The sequence below is a fragment of the Balaenoptera borealis genome (genome assembly GCF_965194805.1).
Source record: "Balaenoptera borealis genome assembly, chromosome: 4".
NCBI lineage: Eukaryota > Metazoa > Chordata > Mammalia > Artiodactyla > Balaenopteridae > Balaenoptera > Balaenoptera borealis.
This window is the reverse complement of record NC_138861.1, coordinates 63,663,147-63,681,145: the sequence shown is the minus strand read 5'-3', so window position 1 is coordinate 63,681,145 and position 17,999 is coordinate 63,663,147. Positions and strand designations below refer to the sequence as shown.

The 17,999-nt window shown below is 35.7% G+C and overlaps 1 protein-coding gene across 4 annotated transcripts in view; it reads right to left on the bottom strand.

Moving 5' to 3' along the window:
* The window catches only part of LOC309627877 (UDP-glucuronosyltransferase 2C1-like), a 47,517-nt gene that overhangs the window by 660 nt on the left and 28,858 nt on the right, over positions 1–17,999 (bottom strand). For 2 of the 4 annotated variants that reach the window (XM_082390227.1, XM_082390230.1), the window contains exons 4-6: positions 17,764–17,851; positions 16,194–16,413; positions 6,893–9,545 (exon numbers count right to left, since the gene is read on the bottom strand). In XM_082390227.1, coding sequence (XP_082246353.1) covers positions 9,266–9,545; positions 16,194–16,413; positions 17,764–17,851 — 588 coding nt within the window. In that variant the 3' untranslated portion in view covers positions 6,893–9,265. Of the gene's footprint in view, positions 1–2,746; positions 2,812–6,892; positions 9,546–16,193; positions 16,414–17,763; positions 17,852–17,999 lie in introns of those variants that run through there. The other 2 variants (XM_082390229.1, XM_082390228.1) reach the window with 2 other exon arrangements.

Sequence of the window (17,999 nt, the reverse complement as noted above, 5' to 3'; positions counted from 1 at the left end):
AAGACAGCCTCTTCAATAAGTGGTGCTGGGAAAATTGGACAGGTACATGTAAAAGTATGAAATTAGAACACTCCCTGACACCATGCACAAAAATAAACTCAAAATGGATTAAAGACCTAAGTGTAAGGGCAGACACTATCAAACTCTTAGAGGAAAACATAGGCAGACCACTCTATGACATACATCACAGCAAGATTCTTTTTGACCCAGCTCCCAGAGAAATGGAAATAAGAACACAAATAAACAAATGGGACCTAATGAAATTTAAAAGCTTTTGCACAGCAAAGGAAACCATAAACAAGACCAAAAGACAACCATCAGAATGGGAGAAAATATTTGCAAATGAAGCAACTGACAAAGGATTAATCTCCAAGATTTACAAGCAGCTCATGCAGCTCAATAACAAAAAAACGAACAACCCAATCCAAAAATGGGCAGAAGACCTAAATAGACATTTCTCCAAAGAAGATATACAGATGGCCTACAGACACATGAAAGAATGCTCAACATCATTAATCATTAGAGAAATGCAAATCAAAACTACAATGAGATATCATCTCACACCGGTCAGAATGGCCATCATCAAAAAATCTAGAAACAATAAATGCTGGAGAGGGTGTGGAGGAAAGGGAACACTCTTGCACTGTTGGTGGGAATGTAAATTGATACAGCCACTATGGAGAACAGTATGGAGGTTCCTTAAAAAACTAAAAATAGAACTACCATACGATCCAGCAATCCCACTACTGGGCATATACCCTGAGAGAACCATAGGTCAAAAAGTGTCATGTACCACAATGTTCATTGCAGCTCTATTTACAATAGCCAGGACATGGAAGCAACATAAATGTCCATCGACAGATGAATGGATAAAGAAGATGTGGCACATATATACAATGGAATATTACTCAGCCATACAAAGAAATGAAATGGAGGTATTTGTAATGAGGTGGATGGAGTTAGAGTCTGTCATACAGAGTGAAGTAAGTCAGAAAGAGAAAAACAAATACAGTATGCTAACACATATATATGGAATCTAAGGAAAAAAAAAAAAAGGCCATGAAGAACCTAGTGGCAAGACGGGAATAAAGACACAGACCTACTAGAGAATGGACTTGAGGATATGGGGAGGGGGTGGGGTGAGATGTGACAGGGTAAGAGAGTGTCATGGACATATATACACTACCAAATGTAAAATAGATAGCTAGTGGGAAGCAGCCGCATAGCACAGGAAGATCAGCTCGGTGCTTTGTGACCACCTAGAGGGGTGGGATGGGGAGGGTGGGAGGGAGGAAGATGCAAGAGGGAAGAGAAATGGGAACATATTGTATATGTATAACTGATTCACTTTGTTATAAAGCAGAAGCTAACACACCATTGTAAGGCAATTATACTTCAATAAAGATGTTTAAAAAAAAAAAAGTTTTCTCCACATTAAAAAAAAAAAAAAAAAAAAGTATGGAACAAAGTCAAAAGCCTGCTGCTTTCTCTCTGCCAACAGACTCTTTCTGCTTGAGCTAAGCCTGAGCCCCACTCCAAGCTCAGAATCAGCACGTGCTCCGAGCAATAAACAAGAAACTCAGCCAGTGATCCCAGCCTACTATGGTAGAGTCTCCTCCTCTTCTGAAATTCCAATTTATCTCATCCTCATTGCTCCAAAAGAATTTGATATCTTTAAAAATCAGCTTTTGTAATTGATCCATCTTTTTTTTTTTTCTTCTGGTGTTTGGGAGTGTGCCGCCACAACTAACTATATCCTATCAGGAACTGAAATCTTTTAATAAACATTTAAAAGTTATTATCTCCTTTGCTATCCATAATTATAGTTCCTATTTTAATGTTAAAAAAAAAAAAAAAAAGAAGTGGAGCCTAGGGACTTCCCTGGTGGTCCAGTGATAAAGAATCCGCCTTCCAATGCAGGGGACATGGGTTCAATTCCTGGTCGGGGAACTAAGATCCCACATGCCGCGGGGCAATTAAGTCTGCGCGCCACAACTACTGAGCTTGCGCACCTCAGTGAGAGAGCCTGTGTGCTGCAAACTACAGAGCCCATGCACTCTGGAGCCCACACCACAACTAGAGAAAAGAAAACCCGCCCTTCATAACTAAAGAGAAGCCCACGTGCTACAACTAAGACCCGAAGCAGCCAAAAAAAAAAAAAAAAAGAAGTGGAGCCTAAAGATGTGACTGAATTGCTGCAATCTCATGATAGAACTAATGGGTGAGGAGTTGCTTCTTATGGATTAGTAAAGAAAGTGACTTCTTGAGATGGAAAGTAGTGCTGGTGCAGATGCTACGAAGATTGTTGAAATGAAAACAAATGATTTAGAATATTGCATATACTTAGTTGATAAAGGGGCAGCAAGGTTTGAGAGGATTGACTCCAATTTCAAATGAAGTTCTATTGAGCACAAAATGTTTTCAAATAGCATTGTATGTTACAGAGAAACGAAAGAAAGAGTCAATTGATGTGCAGACTTCATTGTTGTCTTATTTTAAGAAATTGCCACAGCCACCCTTGTCTTAAGCAACCACCACCCTGATTCATTAACAGTCATCAAAAAGGCAAGACCTCCACCAGCAAAAAGATTATGACCCACTGAAGGTTCAGATGATGATTAACATTGATTAGCAATAAAATATTTTTTAATTAAGGAAGGTACTTTTTTTACACACTTAATAGATTACATTATAGTGCAAATATAACTTTTACATCCACTGAGAAACAAATAAATTTGTGACTCACTTCACTGTGTTTTTTGCTTTGTTGTGGTGGTCTGGAATCCAACCTGCTATACCTCTGATGTATGCCTGTAATTAAGTTAAAGATATCGAGGTAAGTTCATACTGGATTTAGGATGGGCTCTAAATCCAATGACAGATATTCTTATGACAAGAAGGATGGAAGGGGTTTATAGACACACAAAGGAAAAGGTGATGTGAAGAGAGAGAGAGCAATTTGAGAGAAACCACAGCCAAGGAACAGCATGCATTGTCAGAAGCCAACAGAATCTTGTAGCGAGCCATCGAATGGATTTTTCAAGAAATCTCAAAAAGTAATGGACCATAACACCCCCTTGATTTCGGACTTCTGGCTTCCATTAACTGTGAAAGAATAAATTTCAGTTGTTATAAACTACTAAGTTTGTGGTAATTTGTTATAGCAGCCCTAGGAATCTAATACAGAGTGCTTCTACCCGACCTTTCCCACTATTACACCTTTTATCCCACATGTCAAGGATACAGTTTGGATTTGTGTCACTGACAATGTATTTCTACCCAATTATATATTTGAAGGACTGAAAAAATCATCAGCTGTCCCAGGATGCTGTCGTCCTCTTGGGAAAGAATTGAGGAAGTTATTAGCACGTACACTTACTGTGATGCTACAGCGTTCTTCCTCTAAAGGACCCAGTCTCTTCATTAGTCAATGGATCAGGTCTATCTAAACACTCTCAGGTCTAAAGTCTTGGCAAGTGATTATGATTTGAGGGAAGTGATGGTCCTCATCCTTCGGATACTCATCCTCGAGCTCTTCTGGTAATATAGACAGGACAATGCCCTTTTTGGTGGCCTGTTTATCTCTATCGCCATATTGATAGCTTTTCATGGGTTAAGACTGCCCAGCTGCCACTCTAACCTCACTGTTCACTGTGACCACTGTGACTGTCTGACTTCTGATGATTGAGTACCATCACTAGTCTCTCTTATTTTTGGATTTGATTACAATTAACATCATTGAGCTCAGTTTTGTTACTGCCAAACACCTGGCCCTCAGAATATGGCCACACTGAACAATTTATAACTTCAGTAAACAATCATGTGGTAGATTTTCCAGACTTACAAGCATATAGATCTTAATATATCCACTCTTCTAAGCCTTTGGATTCCTTCTTTCACTGTTTATCATGGCACTTCCAGCATATCAGTTTTACTTCCTAAGGGCCATCACTTTTTCCAAGTTTCTACAGGCATCTCAGTACTCTGTTACCACCATCTCCTGGAGTCTGAACCCAGGTATTAAATCCTATGTCCTGAGTGAGTGCTCCAAAATTTTAAATGATGCTTCCTTATACAACTTTATGTTTTACTTTCCTTAATCCTATTCTTCAGCATACAGTTCCATATATAATCTCTCAGTTCCTGCTGGTAAATATTGGATAGGTCCTCCAGTTCTTTTGGGTTATACTATGTTTCCTCCCTTGGTTGATCCTTCTTATACCTGGCTTTATACAGTGTGACTTAACCCTAGTCATTGGCCTGTGGCCAAGAGGGGAGATAAGAGCAGATACTGAGAGGGACGTAAGATGTTCTGTAGGGTAGAGGACCCTATATCATCCTCAAACAATGGAGAAGTGCTACCCCTTCACAGAGAGGAGTGGGCTCAGGGGAATCTAGGAATGCAAGATTTTCACATACATTAACTATTTCTCTGATGTCTTGGCATTCTTTTCTTTCTCAACCATGGTCCTGCTCTTCAAAAAAGTTCAAACTAGGTTGGGAATTTAAGTAGAACTGGAAATGTTTTATTTTAAAATAAAACTGATTTTTCTTTCTTTTTTTTTGCCTTTTACAAGAGATGAGAATCGCTTTATATTCTGACAAGGAGGCTCCTCTGGCTTTCTCACTTAGTCTTAATACGATGGTCTAAAGTTCTCATTCTATCATATTTTTCAAAGCACTAATTCTGCAGAAACAAACATGTACCTTCATTTTCCTCATAATTTCTGCTTTTTCCATATTTATCAAATACATGATATATCACAAACACTGCTACCTTCTATTGGGTTTTAAAACGGGTCATGAGGCAGTACCAAATTCAAGGCTGGAGAAGTAGCTTCACCTCTTGACGGGAGGAGTTACAAAGCAAATGTAACCATTTATATTATAGTGCAGTAAGAAACTTCATTAAAATATAAATAAAGTCATGAGGAAGTACATCTTTCAAACATGGTTTTAGTAAAAAATCTACTTTAAACATAAGAAAGTATGACTACTTTATGTAAACTTTATGTTTGTTTGCCTTACAAATCAAACATTTCTATGGGCTCACACCTGATGTTCCTGCAGCTTTCAGAATGATATCTCTGATATCTCTTCTCCAAATTCAAGTTTTTCTATTATTGTATCTGTGCTATTTCTCTATTAGGAAGGAAGATTGCTTAGTTATGGATGAGTTGTCTCTGGGCATTGTCTGTTATTACTCCTTCCTTCTCAATGGATTAAAATTCATTTGTTAAGGAAAACTAAAACTTTGGGGATTAACATTAGGATTATTATTATCAAGTATCTATTTTCTGATTGTACGGTTACTGCCAATAGGCTTTTACAACCAAGTCAGTTCTCCAGCCTAACTTTCCAGATTTTTTAATGTCATTCCTTGAACAGGCACCCATCACAGCATTGTTGATTTAGTCTATGGATAGAAACTGACAAAGGAGATATTTTGACCAAGCTATAATATATACAAGTGCTAATTTTTAGCTTTTTGCTGTTGAATCTCCCTTTTACCCATTCCTGCTTGCTTAGTAATATTTTTCAGTTTGTTTAATACTTATATTTTTTCTTGAAACCAGAGACACAAATTTAGATATGGGAAAACATTTGATAGATTAAATCATGCTATACTTCTTCATGGACTTGTTCTTTCCAGGCAGTTATCAAGCAACCTTTTACTTATATTAAATTGCAATAATCAATACATTTCAGGAAGTTCCAACTTACCTAGAAAGAAGAATATAAATGACATGGAGATGGAGGTGAAAGACATCATTTCATTTAGTGCATCTCATTCATCACTCACCTTACTGATCATGGATTAACCAGGAATTTAGTCCTGCAATAACCTTTATTCTATAAAATATACATAGAAGGATGAGTCTTTTCACTATGGTAGGGAAGACTTGTTGATTCCTGGTGAGATCTGCATCATTAGGGTGGGCTCTTAAGCCACTGGGGCTTCTCTGCTTGCCTTTCTTTACACTCCAAAAGGAAATTCACCTTCTCACGTGTAACCTGTTTATTCTCTGGTGGCTGACTAGTGCAATTGGAGACCAAATTGAGACACATGTGAGTGATGCAAATTCTTTATGCTGCACTTCCATACTTAGTATGGAAGAATTTGTCATCTTTAGAAATCAGTTTCTCATTTAACCATTTATATGGACCTTGGGGCATTTCTTCATTCTCAGTGAGCATGATGAAATAGCAGTTTTATATCAATAAAGGAAGAAAGGTCTAATTTGTTCCAAACTCTCCATGAGTTTTAGGATCATCACTATCGCTACCTGCATGATGAGATTTTATGTCTAGGAGTCCTGGAAAGGAGACAGGATTTAACATGAAGCATGTTAACCAGGGCAAATGATCTAAGATGTGGGGAGGTTTCCCTCTGTAGAAGAATCATGATTTTACCACCTGACAAATGCTTTAAGGGTGAAAAATAGGTGCCTGCAGTTCATGGTATCATGTTGACTTCTGATATCATATAGGAGTGGTTTACATCTGAAGATATAAAAAGGTCATCTCTGTGGGAAATTAATGGAGGAATTGAGAGTGAGACATTAGTGGCAGAATCTAGAACCATGGTAGAATTGGAGTGGGATTCAGAAGCAAAGAACCTGCAGAGGAAATGAAATTGAGAAGCCAAGTGTAGGTAATGATTCAATGTGCATTGTGGGACTGATGGTTCCTTGTTCCATAAGCAGCAAACTCTTCTAAGTCCCAACTGTATTGCCTTTTAAAATATCACCGTTGATATTCCCATAAATTTGGGGAGTATGGTAGATCTGAGGCTGTAGGTTAATCATTATTTTTGGTAAAATATGTAGAACATTACAGTAACAAACACTTCCCTCATCAGAAAAGGGAAGCAAGTTTGACAATCAAAACATACAACCATATGAATCACTTTTTATTTATAACAGATAGAGCTTGACTTTGTGTTCACACATATATACATGTGCACATGTACAAAATACCTGCATATACCTATTATCATTTTCAAATAAGTCATGACACAGAAGATATTTGAGCAGGATTTCCTAACATAGCCACATATAGATTATATGTCGTTTACAAATAGAGTATTTTAAATCATATTGTTTTAACTGACTAGGAAAGCCAGAGGTCATCAAACTCCAGAAAAAAGTCTTCTTATTGAAACTTAAACTAGAAAAATATAACATATTAGAAAGGTTTAACTTCTGCATACCTAAAATTATTACCAGATTGTTAATATAGTTAATATAATGATGCATAGATGATATAAATAGGTAAATATTTGTGTTTAAGAAAAGCTTTGGTCTCTATAAATAGAATATATTCATTTATTTGTTGGAGTAGTTCTTTTGAATAAACAGAAATTGCTAACAAGGTATCCAAATCTTGAGTTTAAACTCCTTTATATTAAATCATTTTATAAGAATGAAAAAGTGAAGAGATATCTTGACATTAAGATTAAACTATGATTTTAAAGATTATTATAGGAAAGGACATTATCTTATTGCCAGAATAAATGATTTAGAAGTATGGTAAGTTATTGCTTTGATTACATGAATTAGATCTTAAAACAAACAGCATTAGTGCTTACATTTTTTAAACTTTATACCTTAAAGTATAATAATTATTTAATTATTTCAAATCTCATAAAATTAAGAAAATACGTTTTTTCTGCTATATTTCTTTATAGTTAATTTGCCATTTAAGAATAAATTTATATTTACATTGTACTTATTTGTGCCACTATTCCTGTTTAAAAAAACAGATAAATGCCCAAATAATTTTCATTTGTCCTAAGATAATTTTATATTATTTTCTAAAATAATTTTATATTTGATAGACTATGTTTGTTCTATGATAGTAACTTTCAGTCTATTTTGCTTGGGTTATAAATATCAAAGTCCATAGTAAATTATTACTGAACTTGGTAGATATGTATTATATTGAATAATTTTTTGACCTCATGGGCAAATTATTGGCAAGCATACTGAAGATAGACTTTTTGGAAATGAAAGAAAGAGACTTTTTTTTTTTTAATGGAGAATTTGGCAGAATTTCAAAATAAAATCATTGTCAGAACTCCCCAAAATTGACCCTGTATGGTTAGAGAAGAAGGAGAGGGAATACTCTTTTTTTTGAGACATCTTTCTATTAAAATCCAACATGTTGTCTTCATGTTTACTGCAGATTTCAGGCTGACGCTAGTTAATAAGAAGCCTAAGTACTTGTGCTTGGTATAGTGATCACGATACAGTTTATGAGAAGACCAGGGGAAGTTATGGAGTAAAAGAAAAGGAAGAAATGAGAAAACTCACTGAGTTTCTGATTATATGTAGAAATCATCCTCATAGCAGATAGTATTTCAGAGAAATGCATTTTTCCCCCAAAGAATCTGCAGTGTAGTCTAAGAAGTTTGCTTATTTCCAAATGTGTTTATTGTAAGTAAAATTAACGTAGGAAAGAATTTTTTAAAAAATTAAGTTACTTTTAAAAAGTGGGTATTAAATTCCAATCATTTACTTTTGCTCCATCATACTATTAACCATGCTAACATATGATAATTAGCTAGTTCTCCGAAGCCACAAAGTGTTACAATACAAATGAAGTACTATCATTATTAATATCCAAATGAAAGACAATCTTCAAATCAAAGACAAAAAGTAGTGTTTTGTATTCTAAGAGGGACAAAGTGCAGTGTGTCATATGAAAGGAAAGTGATGGTGCAAAACGTGCTTAATAGCAGACTAGAAACCCTAACAGTCTCCTGACCTTCCTGATTGGAAGGGAAGCTCTGACTAGAGAGAGTAAGCTCTACACTACTTCTTGTCTAGTTCCTTTAGATAATATGCAATAATTCTTACATACTGGACCCAAAATGATGTTAGATATTTAGGAAATATTCAATATGATCAGTACTGAAAATAGAATTAATCATTATGTTCCTAAGGCCTCAAACAGCATCTCAATTTGTTGAGCTGAAAGCAATGAATGAAGTAAAGCACTAAGTCTTTAATGGTAGCAACTTCCATGTGTTTATTTGTTTATCCTCTGTTTTTAAAGAATAGATTAGTTTAAACCTTAATTCTAAATCATGTGGCACATTTTTGGGGTGAGTCTTTGATCTGTGACTTGATAAGCTGAGGAATGGATAAGAACCCAGGAGAGTAGGAGAGGAATCTGTTCAAATCAGTGGCTGGGTTAATTCAGATGGACTTTATCAAGGTTTCCAGCCCAACTGTTAAAAAAACAAAAAACCAAAAAAACACTACTCTTTCTTTTTCTTCTTTGCAGTTTTACCAAACTTCCAGTAACAAAACAGGCAACATTTAGTGACCAGGAATATAAAAGTTGCCACGCATGCTAGCAGGAACCCAATTACATCCAAAGAATTGTACTGGTACCAGGTGAGGTTGTGGATGGCTGGCCGAAGGTGTTTGGCTCCTTTGTGGCGCATGATAAACTCAATCCAGAAGACTGCTCGGTCCAGGGGCTTCATAGGCTGATCGTGGTGAATTCTTGATAACTTCATAGCATTCTCTTTATAGCTAAGGATTGAATAAATATGTAGATACTCACTTGAAAAATTTGTTAAGGACATGAAATACCTAAAATTATTATATATTATTAAAGGTATATTACATAATTATTAATACATTATTTCATAAATATATCATTAAGGGCACAGAATGCACATGAAAGTTTGTTTTCTGTTGAGATATTTCTAGATAAGGTGGTCTATCACCTGGAATTCATTGGATGTTTCATAGTCTTAGTAATGATTGGAGGTAGGGGAGAAAATAATTTCTAATTGGAAGTAGAATTTTAAAAGTTCAGAAATAGGAATGTAGAATATGTAGGTTGAGAATACAGAATTTGATCTCATTTGCTGAGTGTGGTATTGGGAACATGATAGTGACAGGAAGCAGCATTGAGGGGTAGGTCTATGAGAAAGGAACCCCTTCCCCTTCCCCCCCAACCTTCCCCAGGTTCTGTCTGGAGTGTTAGTGTTAACAAGAAGCTAGTCTTCAACAGTAGCAAGAAAGATTTCAGTCTGTGATCTTCATGGCCCTGACATTTCAGTTGAAAGCAAAAAACTTAATGTGACCCTATGGGCGAGAAGAAGGGCCTGAGATTGAGTAGATGCTGGAAACTTTGCTTCAGGCAACAGAGGGATGCAAGTGTAGTGGTGAGAGGGAAAAATGGCAACAACTAGAACACTAACCCTTCTAATTTTAGTCAAGGAACAGAAGACCAGTCCCTGGTTTTGGTTTAAGTTTTTGAACGGCTGACTTAGAGGAAGGATTTCCTTGGGTTTGTGAAGGAGATGAAGAAGTGAGGTTATTCTCCCACACTGAAGTGCAGTCACCATTGATGGAGAATACAGAACATTAAATTATAGAAAATAGTGGAACAGCATGTAGAAAGTTCTGAGGAAGATAACTGTGGCCAAAAAAAAGAAAAATTATACAAAGTCCTGTTGCTCTTTGTTTAAAAAAAAAACAACACACTACAGGTCTTTCTTAATACACAAGAATTTAAGGAGTAAATACCTCTGGATATATCTCAGGAAAACAAGGAAACAACAACAACAAAAGCTCCAAGACACAGAAACAAAATATTTGTCAGATAAAAAAATAATAAAAACAAAATTGTTGAGGAATAGAAATACTGTAATAAAACGCAAATTACATCAAGTCCAAATAAACACCAAACTAATGCTAAACAATGTTGGAAATGTGGTCATGGACAAGATGTGTATGTTGTAAGCTTTGATAATGTTGTAATGATAATACAGTTAACAGAAATTAACATGTGATGTTTAAGAGACATGGGCTGGAAGTTGAGAATTGACTTCAAGTAAAAGTCATTCTATACTGACCAAAATTGGAAACATTTACAAAACAATTATTCTAATCTCTAATGTCAAAATTTGTTCATAGATTTATATGAAATTTTTAGTAAGAATTTATCTGATATTAAAGAAATATTTATCCAAAGCCTGGCAATAGTTTTAATTTTAATGTTTTTTCCTCACAGAATATATTTATTTGATTTTTATGAGAAAGAATAACATAATAAATATAATCATTCATCATTAGGAATTTATTTATTTATTTATGATCACAGCTAATCTTCATGTTGTACAAAGTTCCCCAAAATTTATTAACTGAAGTAAGTTTCAATTTACTGAAAGTTTGTAATTTTGTATAACATCTCTTCATTCCTCCAACTCCTACCTCCTGGTAACCACCACTCTAGTATCTATTTCTGTGCGTTTCACTTTTTATATACAAATATAAGTGCTATCATACAGTATTTTTCCTTCTCTGACTTATTTCACTTACCATATCGTCACAAATGGAAAGATTTCCTATTTTCTCTTTGCTGAATAATATTTCTTTACATACATATACTACATATTCTTTATCCTTTCATCCACTGACAGAAACTTAGGTTGTTTTCATATCTTGGCTATTGTCAACAATGCTGCAATGAACATGGAAGTGAAGATATCTCTTCCATATTCTGTTTTTATTCCCTTTAGATACATAACCAGAAGTAGGATTACTGGATAGTGTAGTAGTTCTATTTTTAATCTTTTGAGGAGCCTCCATACTTCTTTTTTATAGTCACTGCACCATTTGCATTCCCACCAAGAGTGCACTAGAGTTCCCCTTCCTTCATATCCTCACCAACACTTGTTATAACTTGTCTTTTTTTTTTAAATAGATCTTTATTGGAGTATAATTGCTTCACAATACTGTGTTAGTTTCTGTTGTACAACAAAGTGAATCAGCCATATGCATACATATATCCCCATATCCCCTCCCTCTTGAGCCTCCCTCCCACCCTCCCTATCCCACCCTTCTAGGTCATCGCAAAGCACCAAGCTGATCTCCCTGTGCTATGCTGCTGCTTCCTACTAGCTATTTTACATTTCGTAGTGTATATATGTCGCTGCTACTCTAACTTCACCCCAGCTTCCCCCTCCCCCGCCATGTCCTCAAGTTCATTCTCTATGTCTACATCTTTATTCCTGCCCTGCCACTAGATTCATCAGTACCATTTTTTTTAAATTCCATATATATGCGTTAGCATACGGTATTTGTTTTTCTCTTTCTGACATTTCACTCTGTATGAAAGACTCTAGGCCCATACACCTCACTATAAATAACTCAATATTGTTTCTTTTTATGGCTGAGTAATATTCCATTGTGTATATGTGCCACATCTTCTTTATCCATTCATCTGTCAGTGGGCATTTAGGTTGCTTCCATGTCCTGGCTATTGTAAATAGTGCTGCAATGAACATTGTGGTACATGTCTCTTTTTCTTTTTTTTCTTTAAAGATTTATTTATTGATTGATTGATTGCTATGTCGGGTCTTCGTTTCTGTGCTAGGGCTTTCTCTAGTTGCAGCAAGTGGGGGCCACTCTTCATCGTGGTGCGCGGGCCTGCACGGCCCTCTCACTATTGTGGCTTCTCTTGTTGTGGAGCACAGGCTCCAGAAGCGCAGGCTCAGTAATTGTGGCTCACGGGCCCAGTTGCTCCACGGCATGTGGGATCTTCCCAGACCAGGGCTCGAACCCGTGTCCCCTGCATTAGCAGGCAGATTCTCAACCACTGCACCACCAGGGAAGCCCACATGTCTCTTTTTGAATTATGGTTTTCTCAGGGTATATGCCCAGGAGTGGGATTGCTGGGTCATATAGTAGTTCTATTTTTAGTTTTTTAAGGCACCTCCAGACTGTTCTCCATAATGGTTGTATCAATTTACATTCTCACCAACAGTGCAAGAGGGTTCCCTTTTCACCACACCCTTTCAAGCATTTATTGTTTCTAGATTTTTTGATAATGGCCATTCTGACCAGTGATACCTCGTTGTAGTTTTGATTTGCATTTCTTTAATAATTAGTGATGTTGAGCATCTTTTCATGTGCCTCTTGACCATCTGCATGTCTTATTTGGTGAAATGTCTATTTAGGTCTTCTGTCCATTTTTTAATTGGATTGGTTTTTTTTTTTGATATTGAGCTCCATGAGCTGTTTGTATATTTTGGAGATTAATCCTTTGTCCATTGCTTCGTTTGCAAATATTTTCTCCCATTCTGAGCATTGTATTTATGATCATACACCATGATCAAGTGGGATTTATCCCAGGGATGCAAGGATTCTTCCGTATATGCAAATCAATCAATGTGATACACCATATTAACAAATTAAGGAATAAAAACCATATGATCATCTCCATAGATGCAGAAAAAGCTTTTGTTCAATACCCATTTATGATAAAAACTTTCCAGAAAAAAGGCATAGAGGGAACCTACTCAACATAATAAAGGCCATATATGACAAACCCACAGCAAACATCATTCTCAATGGTGAAAAAATGAAAACATTTCCTCTAAGATCAGGAAAAAGACAAAGATGTCCACTCTCACCACTATTATTCAACATAGCTTTGGAAGTCCTAGCCATGGCAAACAGAGAAGAAAAAGAAATAAAAGGAATACAAACTGGAAAAGGAGAAGTAAAACTGTCACTGTTTGCAGATGACATGATACTATACATAGAGAATCCTAAAGATGCCACCAGAAAACTACTAGAGCTAATCAATGAATTTGGTAAAGTTGCAGGATACAAAATTACTGCACAGGAATCTCTTGCATTCCTATACACTAACAATGAAATATCAGAAAGAGAAATTAAGGAAACAATCCCATTCACCATTGCAACAATAAGAATAAAATACCTAGGAATAAACCTACCTAAGGAGGCAAAAGACTTGTACTCAGAAAACTATAAAACTCTGATGCAAGAAATCAAACATGACATAAACAGATGGAGAAATATACCATGTTCTTGGATTGGAAGAATCAATATTGTGAAAATGACTATACTAACCAAAGCAATCTACAGATTCAATGCAATCCTTATCAAACTAATGGCATTCTTCACAGAATTAGAACAAAAATTTTTACAATTTGTATGGAAACACAAAAGACCCCGAATAGTCAAAGCAATTTTCAGAAAGAAAAATGGAGCTGGAGGAATCAGGCTCCCAGACTTCAAACTATACTACAAGGCTACAGTAATCAAGACAGTATGGTACTGGCACAAAAACAGAAATAAAGATCAATGGTACAGGATAGAAAGCCCAGAGATAGACTCACGCACATATGGTCACCTAATTTATGACAAAGGAGGCAAGAACATACAATGGAGAAAAGACAGTCTCTTCAATAAGTGGTGCTGGGAAAACTGGACAGCTACATGTAAAAGAATGAAATTAGAACACTACCTAACACCATACACAAAAATAAACTTCAAATGGATTAAAGACCTAAATGTAAGACCAGACACTATAAAACTCTTAGAGGAAAATGTAGGAACTCTTTGACATAAACTGCAGCAAGATCTTTTTTGACTCACCTCCTAGAGTAATGAAAATAAAAACAAAAATAAACAAATGAAACTTAAAAGCTTTTGCACAGCAAAGGAAACAATAAACAAGACGAAAAGACAATATACCTAGTCTTTTGATAGTGGCCATTCTAACAGGTGTGAGGTGATACCTTATTAAGGTTTGGATTTACATTTCCTGATGCTTAGTGACATCAAACCCCTTTTCATGTACGTGTTAGCCATTTGTGTGTCTTCTTTGGACAAATATCTATTCAGTAACTCTACTTTAAAGAGTTCTTTATATGTTTTGTATATTAACCTCTTATCAGATATGTACTTTGCAAATATTTTCTTCCATTTTGTAGGTTGCCTTTCATTTTGTGGATCATTTATTTTGCTGTGCAGAAGTTTTTAAGTTTGATGTAGTCCCACTTGTTGATTTTTGCATTTGTTCCTTGTGTTGTTGGTGTCATACTTAAAATATTGTTGGCAAAACCCTTGTCAAGGAATTTTTCCCCTTTATTTTCTTCTGGGAGTTTCATGGTTTCAGGTTATGTTTTAGTATTTAATCCATTTCTAGTCAATGATTCTAAGTGATGGAACATAGCGGTCCAAATTTCATTCTCCTGCATATGATTATCAATTTACCCCAGTATCATTTAATGAAGAGACAACCATTTTCCTATTGATTATTCTTGGCTCTTTTTTCAAATATTATTCAAGTTTGTATATGAAGGTTTGTTTCAGTGCTCTCAATCCTGCCCATTGGTCTATGTGTCTATTTTTATGCTAATACCATACTTTTAAATTTACTATAGCTTTGCAGTATAGTTTGAAGTAGGAAGTGGGATGCCTTCAGCTTCATTCTTCTTTCTCAGGACTTCTTTGGCTATTTGAGATATTTTGTGGCTTCATACAAATTTAGAATTGGTTTTTCTATTTCTGTGCCCCAAAAGGCTTTAGAAGCTGGTCACTCAGTTCACTCTTCCTTTCCTGGTGAGGAACTCTTTCTAGCTGGGAAGTTCTCTGTTGGTGCTGAGCAATGCTGGCCTGGGGATGGGATGATGCAGGCATAAATAAGCTGTCTTCACTGTTCTTCTGTGATTATTCTCAGAGTTTTTTGTTCCACATTGTTGCTAAAATTTCTTAAGTGAACTTTAGAGCTCTCCCAGAGATGTTTTTGTTCATGGATAGTGTCTAATTGTTGATCTTTGTCAGGGGACAGGGAGGCTGGGGTCTTCTATGTCTCCATTTGGAGCTCTCAATTTTACTTCATTGAATTTCTCTTGAAATATTTTTAATTAAAAAGTAGCACAATCCCATTTTTATAAGATTATTTTTCTTTTCTATTTATAAATTAGCACAAGGAAATAGCTGAGGTAATATTTCTACTGGTAATTGGTTATAGCTACATGAGGAGAGTTAAGTGGGTTTTCATTTTTATTTCCTTATGTTTTTGTCATATTGCCTAAATTCTTTATAATGGTAATATCTGCAATTTTTAAGAAATAAACAATAAATACTATTAATAAAAATAATAATATTTAGTAATAGCTTAGTTTATTTAAATAAATTTAGTATTTCTTTGAGGTTGTAATTTGTTGCCCAGTAATCTATTGCCCAGGTGAATCTAAATGCATTCATAAAATTTGAAAGGTATAAGACAATCATATTTAATGTTAGCCAGGCCCTGGTGATTATGTAAAAGTAATCAGTTTAGTAGAATAAAACAATTTACTCCTTTTAAAATACTGATGCTTCTCAGAAAAGAATATATTCTATACTCACGAAGGGTTGTTAATAACTGTGTTCAAAGTGTTAAGCAGATCGGAACTTGTCATTCTTTGCAAGTCTACTTCAACAGCTGCCCCTTTGGCTTTTATACGAGCAATATTATCATGCTGATCACCAAACAGGGGAATTCCCACCATAGGGACCCCATGGTAAATAGCTTCATAGATCCCATTGGTTCCACAGTGAGTAATAAAAGCTCTGGTTTTGGGATGACCTAAAAAGAAAAAATATATATCATTATTCTATGTTGTAAGAGTTTCAGAAACAGAAAATCATGACACTTGTATAAATAATTAATTCAATTATGGAGCATCTTCTATATAATTCTGTGCCATGAGGCCATATGTAAATTCCTATAAACGCTAAAGAAAGCAGAAATTGATTATTCCATGCTAAGCAGCAACTAGTGATTCCAGCAATTAAGTGATCCCATAAACCTCTGAAAGGTTTGCACAGAGTTAAATGATGAAGAATACTTGCCTTTGGACAAGTTTTTGGGGTGAGAATACTTTAGTAAACAGGACTGAGGGATTTAAGAAAAAAATGCTTCTGTGGATGGGAAAGGGGGGTAATATGCGCAGGGTTTCAATGTGAGAATGGCTAGAAAGATAGATGAGGGCAAGGTCATGAGGTTTCTGTTTAGGAAAATGGGAATTTGCCCTTTATTTTGAGTAATGTGGAACCATTTATAACATTATAGTTGGTGAAATGGTTTATCAGATTGTTTTCAAATAGTTATAGTGAGTAAAAGAGAAGAGAGGTGGGTGGGAGAAACTGGATACAGAAAGTCAGGAGGATGCTGCAATATTGTATACGATAGTTAATGAGAGCCTGATCTAAAGGTACTTTCCTTGACTCTGATTCTGAGGAGGGAGAGATTGTATCATAAATGGGAGAATTATAAATTCCATATTTATGTTAGAACTTAACAAAGATTCTATCCTTGACCAAAGTCTAGTCAAACTCCTCTGAACTCTCTTCTCAACTAGGCCCTGATTTGGGGGTTTATTTGTTTATCTCTGCATGGCTCAATTTTAGCAAGCATCCTGCTAAGTCAGTTTAGCTAGACTCTTCCAGCCTGATATCTGATCACCCTATGTAACTGTTGCCTCATACTTCACCATCCCCCAAGTGATGTCTGCCTTCAGCAAGAATCTGATTAAGTCAGTTTTGCCAGGGTCCCCCCTTGCCCCTGAGGTTTCCTTAGTAATCTTCCATCCAGTGACACCCCCCACTCTGAACTTTGCCTACAAATTTCCCACTTTTCCTTTTTGCACTCAGAGTTGAGCCCAATCTCTCTGACTTACTGTAGAAGTCCATTGCAGTAGTAACTATACTTATCATGATGGTTTTGAATAATGTGTGCTTTACAGTCTTTAACAAGTGCCATTTATAATTTTTTCTTTAACAAGCTCCACAAGAAATGTGAAGACATCAAGGGTTTTTGTTGTTGTTGTTTATTCCTTATTTTGAATAGAAATTTGTTGGATATATTTGTTATTGAGTAATCATTCAGATTATCCCTCATTCACTTCCATTTAATTTTGCTTCTCTTTGGTCTTACCAAGAAGATCATTCTGTGGAATCCACTCATATAGTCGGGTATTGGCTCCTAAAGTTTCTGGTTTCTTTCCTGTGTATCTCCATAGGACCTGTTAAGATAAATGCCTTTACTCTAGAAAATTTTTAGAATCACATCCTATCAGAAGGAAGCAACTGACTTAGAATTAACCTGGTTTGGTGCCTCCAGGTAATACACAAGCAAACTGAGGCCTGAAGTGATTAAGTAACGAATGTTTT